Genomic DNA, 8,770 nt, shown 5'->3' with positions numbered 1-8,770 from the left:
TGATTAAATAAAACAATACAAGGAATATGCACATAATCATGTTCCTATTTTCTCTGTCTTGTTGCAAGACTAAATCAATTGGCCCTGTGAGCTAAACATGGAAATATATTATTACAGGAGTAGTGTTGCAACAGAACTGTACATTGTAACACTGTTACCTGAGAGTGAACAGGGACCCTGTGTATTACAGTGGATCTTTTTGGCTCTGCAGAACAGCCTCTCCAGCCTTCTTTCTCCTTTATCCACCTTGGAGATAAGCTTGTTCCCATCCTGAATTTAGAAAAAGGCACAAAGGTGTAAAACAGCAGTTCTTAAAATGGACTAAAATTGTGAATAATAAAAAAAAAAAAACTAGTAACCTAGTAAAGTATGACCCCTGCAGGTCAATACTTCCTACACTGTTCTGTTTATAAAAAGACTGTTCTTGGCATTACTGTCACTTCACAAAGCACGCTGCACAGTGAAAGGGTCCGTAATCATTCTTGCTGTTTGAAACCGCTGCATTTGGGTAATACAATTTTAATGCTGGCTTCATTCTGTTCGTTTAACATTGAAATATCATGAGAAAAATCTCAAAGGATCTCCGAAGGCAGAAGCATTGTTCCCTCCCTCCTAGCTGTAATCTGAAATGGAGAGTGCAAACATCTGAGAGCAATTGAAGTGTCTTATAAAAGAGTCTCTCCCCACTGCGGCTTGGTTTAGCTGTGTGAATTGTGAATCTAAATGTTTTCTGAACTGGGTTTGATTTCTTCTTTGTACTTTTATTAACAATCAGAGGGTGTGGGTGGTTTACAGTGTATAACAGATCCAACAAATCTTGGAACGTGCTGCAGAATACATGAAAATATTTCAGCATTGTTAAAGTGTTTCAAAACTGATGTTGTCAAAGTGATCATTTAAAGGAAAATACAAACGGCTACCTTTATGTTACGGAATTAACACAAAAATGATCAGGTGCACACGCGCAGCTACATAAACAGAGAATCTAATATAGTATTACATCTCAAGGGTGAGAGTGTTTGAAGAGTTGACAGAACCTATTTTCTATAGCTACATTTTCTTACAGCCATATAGGATATATAAGGAAGCTATATTTAACATAAAAGTATGAGACTGACAGACATTAAGTCATGTCAGAAAATATCATACATTACATTTAGGACCTACATAAATAATAAAATGAATAAATAAAAGGAAAACCTGAAGACATACATAGACTACATGGAAAGGTCTTACTAATGTTAATGATCACAGTATTATAATTCAAACTGATCCTGCTTGACCACACTATAATTTTATTTACACATTAGCTAAAGTAGATGAGATGGCCTTCATTTCTTCCAAAGGCTGACCTTAACTAATGCTAAATACCTGAGACCTTAAATTCCTTTTGTCAACAAGTGACCATAATTGTTGCTCTAGACACAAATTCTGTTTGTGATTTTCTTTCAAAAGATTTAATTCAAATTAATATTAGCCGTGAATAATAAAATATTGAAATAAACACTTTAAGCAGTTGAATATCCCTCCTGTTCCTTATTTGTTTTAAGCATCTAAATCAAACTGGAATGTTTGGTAAAATGTTACCTGTATTGGGCTGATGTAGCAGTGTGCCGATGCTGATACATTAACATGTATAAAATGTAGAAACTGGAACCAGATTCAACCAGATTACCTTTATAGAGAAATGTAACACCTATTTGTTATAACTGTCCAAAATACAACATGTATCTTTTATTTTTCTGCAACATTTTAACACAGCATCAAAATTTAATGATGAATGGACCAATAAAAATGCTTCATAATTACTCTGAAAAAGATGTCATTACATTGACTTACATTAAAAGTAAAGAATGTTTTTGCCTTCTCGTATAAAGTTACAATTTGGGAGATATATGGGTTTTTTGTTGTTTTTTGTACAGCCACAGAATGCAGTAAAATAAAAAAAATGCAGATACTTTTTAGTCCAGTAGCCCAGCGTTACCTAAACAGTAAGCTCTTCCTGAGTACAACTAGTACATCATCAAATATCAGTTTGATATGTCTGATGATGATAATTTTGTTAAGCAATTATCTGCTGATACTGATATGATTATCATCTCTAGACTGACGTATTTTAATCTATTTTCTTTGTTTAAATTTGGCCACTTTCATTCCATGGATCAGTTGAGAGGAACTAAAAGAAAGAAAAAAAAACACTCAGTAAGCATTACTACCTCATCTACTGCAACAATAGCCTAAAGTGTCGTACCAAGCTGATGCCCCTACCTCTAAAGCAGTAGCAGCTGAAGTAGTGTTGATAAATCTTCCATGTATATAGGTCTACCGATGGAAGAAACAGAGAGTAGGATAAAAAAAAGAAGGAGATGGACTTCGCAAAATCTCCATTCAGAGCGTAGTTCCAACCTGAGATGAAGGCCGACCTAAAAAGAGAGGCAGAGCAATGAACAGATTAAAAAGATTTAGAGCCAGCAGTAAAGATAAAAGTACACTATACATATTCACACATTTGGGTTTTATGAAACAGGGAGCTAAAGGATTAGCTCTTGGATCCATTGTTTAAATGGTAAAATACTATCAGCACAATAATAATATGAAATAATACAATGTCTATTACTGCATTTAATGTCCAGTGATATTCCTTATCCATTATTCAAACATAAAGAAAACGAGAAAAGGCTCTTTTCTGTTTTCCTTTCTCTTCTTTATCACTGACAATAAAATAAATACATCTCTAGATAAACTGTATGTCCAGAAGTATCCAGACACCCTAATTTGTAAACTCATTAAGGTGCACTCATTGCTGACACAGGTGTTCAACTGCACACACAGCTTGTACAGTCTCCGCAGAAAAGCACTGCCAGGAGAATGAGACATTCTGGAACAGATGCTACCAAATCCTTACAGCAATGTTCCAACATGTATTGAAAATGCTTCCCAGAAAAGCAGAGGCTGTTACTGCAGCGAAGAGGAAATATACTCCACTGATTTTTCTAAAGCTCTGCATAATTTAATCGTTAAAACGTAAACAATTTGATTTGAGAAATGTCACTTTGATGAGAGTTACATCAAGTTATTTACACTGTATAAAGCTATACATTACCATATATATTCGAGGTGTAAACATTACCGCTTGGTTCCTATCACCACCACTGCAAAGAAAACCGAGTTTGTAAGTTTCTCTACAGTGAATCACCTCACAGCAAAACAGTTTGAATGACTCAGTCTAAATAACAGCGATTAAACTATTTAGATATTTATATAAAAACTGCGGAATTACTTTAATACACTTCATTTCGGAAGAAGCTTTGGATGAGCAGGCGAGTACAAACTTTTAAAGATACAGAGCTGTGCCGGCCAAGTGGAGGAGTTTCAACACTGATACACACCGACGACGCCGAGCTGCAGCTTCACGTAGAAACAGTCTCGCGAGACAAGTTTTCCCGGTTACCTGGGGAAACGAGAGTTTGATTCAAAGTAAACCCGGTGAAACGAGAGAGGGATGTTTGAGCGAGAACTTCTACTGCAGGTGGGTACAGGTGTCAACATTTATACCTTCAAAAATATGCCTTTATGCAGGTTATACGGGTGCCGTTTTAGGGAGGAAGTTCTATCTTTCGTAAGTTACAAGCCAAAAGCAGTGTTTGGCTAGCTAACTGAGCTTGCTAAGAGACGTCAAACTTTCCAGCAGTGCGTGGGCCTAACGTTACCTAACGTTAACCCGATATACTGTAAATCACGTTACTATTTAGTGTAACATTTAACCAAGCTAGACATCATAAACTCAGAACCATATTTTCATTACGTATTTTCTTCTTTGCACGGACCACCGAGGCTCAAGTTTGTAAACAAAGTTAGCTGTAGCAGTGCGTTAGCTTGTCTAGCTAACCTAGCTAGCGTATCAGGTGTAAACAGTGTAACTTCGCTAGCATTGGGAAGAGAGCTAGTTAGTCAGATATTTTGCTCTGCTGCTCGCACGTTTTTCAGCCTTGGCATAAAGTATGCCCTGCATGGTTGTGCACATGCCAAGAACAGTTGGGGCTAAAGCACATGTGCTGAAATTTGTAGGCTGAGCACCATGTGAAGTGGCAGCTAGCAGCGTTTTAAGCTGAAGGGAACTGTGAACGGTGTTCTTGGACTCTCTTGGCTTAAAGCGTAAGAAAACATAATTCTAACGTTATTGTGGATTTAATGGTCCAGTTTCAGTCTGAAGATTTCTTTCTAAAACTAAACAAAACAAGCGTCTTTGTTTGGTTGTCTGCACAAAGGTTTGTAAGCCATGCCACTGACGTTTCTCTATGTGACCGGTGCAATAGTAGATTGATTATAAATGTGGTTGTAAATTTGTAAACATGATTCTGTTTCCCTGTATGCAGGGTGTTTCAGGGGGATTTGTCAGAGAAAACCAGATCAAAAATGCCTTCACCTCAAGCCTTGCAGCCAGTCCTGAAGATGAAGGTGGACGAGCTCTTCCTGAATTGGTTGAGTGAGCCGAGCACTCAGATGATACTGAAAGACTACCTCAGAAAGATCAAGAATGGAGATGAGCTTGAGTTCGGACAGGGGGACTCTCTCGTTGTCACGGAAAACAACAACATTGCCTCAAAAAGTAATGTATCGGAGAGGACTTCTGCATCGCTCAGTGCTCCCTGTAGCCCCCCCTCAGCCACTTTGCCATCTGGAAGTGGCAGCAATAACAGAACAGGACCAAACAGCAGGGCACTACGGCGATCCATCAGTGTAAAAAAGGTAGGCCTAAAGCTCTTCACACACTATTAATCGTGAAAGTGACCATGATATAAGATTACAGCATCTTGTTTAATTGTCATAATGATATGTGCTGTATGTTAATTGATAGCAATGCACCAACGTGATAACTGTGGCTGACAATGATATCCAATATTTCCATGTATGCATATGTCAATGCTGATGGTGATACACACTTGTATTGTTTTATGCTGAGTAATTAATACATGAATAAATAAGATCCACTTGGGTTAACATTATTTGTAGAGGGTGATGGCAGTAAAATAAACATAATGTGGACATTTTAGCACATTAGCCCTCATTCTGCTCTTCTGAAATTCAGTGAATGTTTCATCAGATATCAAATTTAAATTTTCTGTTAAATTTAAGCATCGGTCTGATGCCGATTTGTAAAATTATCTGCCAATATGAAATAATTCTGATATCACTCTGCAGCCCTATTTATGTATGTTCAAATTACAGTAGCATTGTTGAGGGCTGTAACATCTGTAAAATATAATTTTAGCATAGCGGTTGTTAGTCTGATAATACATCTGCATCAGTACTTTACAGTTAATGGGGAGTGGTAGTTGTTGAGGCCCTCGAGTTCCCTTATTTTACCACAAGAGGCTGCTGAATGACTAGCTACTTCTGGCTTGTATATTTAGTAGGTCTAGCTTTGTGGAGTACTATGCATTGTGTAAAGAAATACTTTCCACATGTTCCCTTGGACTAAGACTGGGCTATGGAATGAGAGGTAGAAGCATTTTAAGTCCACCAATCCCCGGAATGATAATGGCTCTCCCACTGTGTACTGTTCAGTGATGAGGGTGGGCATGTCTGTCTCCAGGGCTCAGGCTGATGTATTCAGTAATGCAGTGTGCCACATTAGTGGAGCCCCAAATGGGTATATTACTAGTCATATTTAAGAATTTGTATAATTACCATGCTATACATTAGCCTGTAGCTAAGTAATATATAGTGGAAAGTCTTTAGGAGAGATCCATATTTGGACTGAATGCCCTCAGCAGTAAAAGAAAGCAGACATTCCTGGATGTGAATGCCTGCAATGTGGGGTCAGTAAGTCGGGCAGACAGCTGCAACTATCAGTGGCATGGTGACATGTAGAGATCATTTAGTGAGCCTGCCTGCATCTGAGTGCTGAACAAGAGTTTACTGTGTTGGAAATTATAGTGGAATTTCACCAAAATATTATTAAAGATATATTTGCTTATAAAAGCTTACTATTGTCAGCGGTACTTTGCTCAGCCTTGTTACATGACTTGGATGTGCTGCTTGGTTTCATCTTAATTGACTTCATACTTTTCCTGAAGTCAGCTGGTTTGTCCATGTACCTTCTGTCCAATACACATGCAGACATGATTATCTTTGGTCGATAAAGGCAGATACACAAGGTGACTTATTTTTCCTTGTTCAAAAAAAAACCCCTGTAACTATCCTCCTTGTTCATAGCTATACCACATTATTGCATCTGGCTTTCTGTCTTTCAGTAGATCTGTGTTGTTTTTGCTATTTAGGTGTCATTTCTTTATAGTGGTGAGTCGCCTGCAGGGTCCGGGGTGTTGTACTGCAGGTAAACAATTAAAGTTGCTCAATTTAGCCCTAGCTTTTGAGTACCATATTGTGTATCATAGTGCAAAAGGTGGATGTACACAAAACTGATATTTCACTGCAAGCCAAGAATTGCTGATACATTTCTAACAGTGGTCACTCATTTTCATAGACCTATTAGCCCTTTTTTTTTCTTTTTTAAAACTCTGATGGGCTTTTAACTAGGGATGCACCAATACCACTTTTTCCCCTCCTGATACCAATACCTGATCCTTCAATATTGTCCAATACCGAGTACTAACTAACTGGCTTAAGTCCTGGTATTTATATGGTTCCGCATCTTAAATATTTTATTTTGGTAAAAGCTGTGTTCTGTGTCGCTAATAAAACATACTAATATTTATTTATTTTTATATATATGTGTGTGTGTGTGTGTGTGTATATATGTATGTGTATATGTGTGTGTGTGTGTGTGTATATATATATATATATATATATATATATATATATATATATATATATATATATATATATATATATATATATATATATATATATATATATATAAAACAATTTCAGATGCCTAACACCAACCTAATTAGGTTAATTTCCTAAATGTGTTTGGTAATAAGAACGATATTTAATAACTGAAGTAAATGCAAAATATTTTTTTGGTGTAAAACAGTGAACAGTGTATAGATACACCTGTGGTCGGTACATGTAAGCACACAGCAGCTTCTCTGGTGCTGAATGTTATTTCACATTGATGTTCTTAAGTCATTTGTCCCCCACATGCATTCACTCACACTTATGTCTCAGAGAAACCGATGGAGGTGCACACACAGGCCTAGTTAATGAGCTGATATGCTAGGGGGTAAACCAAGGCTAAAGGCTTTATCCCAAGAGACTGGCAGATCCTTCTGTATCCGTCTCTAACTTCTGATCACCAAATATCTGCTAAAACCAAGTACAGATCCCAAATCTTGATAATTAAGCCATTCCACTTTTTAAAATGTTGTGGTAAAAACAGTGTTCTGCCTCACCAATATATACTGAGCGTGAAAGAATGGCATTTACTAGTTTGACAACTTAATATTTGAATGGTTTCAGAGCTATGAGAAGTCACTGTGGTTTTTGGCATGTTTTATCTTTAAATATTTAATTAAATTTGGTGTATTGAAAACCTTGCTGGTTGTGCCACCATTTAAAATACTGATGTTAAGACTACACAACAAGCAGTTTTACTACTGCGTGTCTGAGACATTAAATAATCCAGCTTCACACACCACCTACATGCTTCTTGCCTCAATTATGCTTCATCTAGGGAAAGCATTTCTCAATAGCACGCATACATATCAGAAAAACTTCACATTATTGGGATCCTCTATTTCTGTTACTGTTTTAAGTACCAGTATTTGGAAATTGGTATTGGTGCAACACCAATTGTTCTACTGGTGAACTATTGAACTGTTGGTTAAATTCCCTTCTAAAGCACTAACCCAATGTATGAATAATTTTGTCCTTGAGATAATGCCTCATTTCTCACTGTATGTTAAGGCATGTCGTTGGCCTCACTTGTCATAGGATCTGTCTTTACATTGTATAAACCCGTCTTACTAGGGTGTGACAAATGCAAAGCTTTGTTGACAAAGCAAGCATTTGAACACTTTCCAAAGCCAATCCCTCTCATGTAGCACAGCCTAGCAACTCTCATGATGAATCTTATTTAGTAGTGGGTTAGTGAAGGTCAAGCTTCACTGACTTGAATGGCAAGACTCTTGAGTCACAGCAGCTCCTGCACACACAAGGGCACTGCAGGGTATTTTAGTCAGTGTCGGGTCAGGCCAGTGTCACTTACTATGCAGGCGACTGAGAGCAGCATAATGGTATGGACCTATAAGACCACGACAGGGAGGAGCAGAGTGAATCCACAGCCATGCATCCAACTGTGAAATTTTCTTATAGTACTGTTTTTATTCCTCTGACAGTCCACCACAATAAAAATGGATCCAGGGGAAGGATTGCCATAATGGATATGAGAATGAAAGGGAGCATGGCGTAGCGTGGCTTTGCCATGGTCTGGAAAGATTTCATATAATGGACCATATTTATGGAACACATCTGTGGGCAGTGAGTCTGTGTTATGAGCACGGCCTTTTTCTGTCCAGTCTTTAATGCGAATCCTCATTTCTTAGACAGTAAGGGGTTTGACAGATGCCAAGAGGCTTTGATTTCCATGACCAGTCATTCCTTGCCACTTTAGTGATCCCAGACACTGCTCGCCCCATGTAACAACTGTTGTGCATTCCATATTTTCTGCTGTGACGTCAGCAGCATGTGCCCACAACTTGTCACAATGTATTAAAGGGATTTTGATCCTGCACCAAGTAATGGTCTATTTTAGGAGGGCCAAAGGAATTCCAGAATACAAATGCATTCTTCAAAGGATTAG

General features: G+C 37.8%; 1 protein-coding gene across 2 annotated transcripts in view; it reads left to right on the top strand.

Moving 5' to 3' along the window:
* Positions 1 to 3,423: 3,423 nt before the first annotated feature.
* Positions 3,424 to 8,770, top strand: part of ppp2r3b (protein phosphatase 2, regulatory subunit B'', beta) — a 28,663-nt gene continuing 23,316 nt past the window's right edge. For both annotated transcript variants that reach the window (XM_036587126.1, XM_036587210.1), the window contains exons 1-2: positions 3,424 to 3,529; positions 4,377 to 4,749. In XM_036587126.1, the coding sequence (XP_036443019.1) occupies positions 4,417 to 4,749 (333 nt within the window). In that variant the 5' untranslated portion in view covers positions 3,424 to 3,529; positions 4,377 to 4,416. The remainder of the gene's footprint in view (positions 3,530 to 4,376; positions 4,750 to 8,770) is intronic.

Source organism: Colossoma macropomum, unplaced genomic scaffold (assembly GCF_904425465.1).
Source record: "Colossoma macropomum unplaced genomic scaffold, Colossoma_macropomum, whole genome shotgun sequence".
NCBI lineage: Eukaryota > Metazoa > Chordata > Actinopteri > Characiformes > Serrasalmidae > Colossoma > Colossoma macropomum.
The sequence above is the reverse complement of the archived record's forward strand: the minus strand, read 5'-3'. Positions and strand labels throughout refer to the sequence as shown.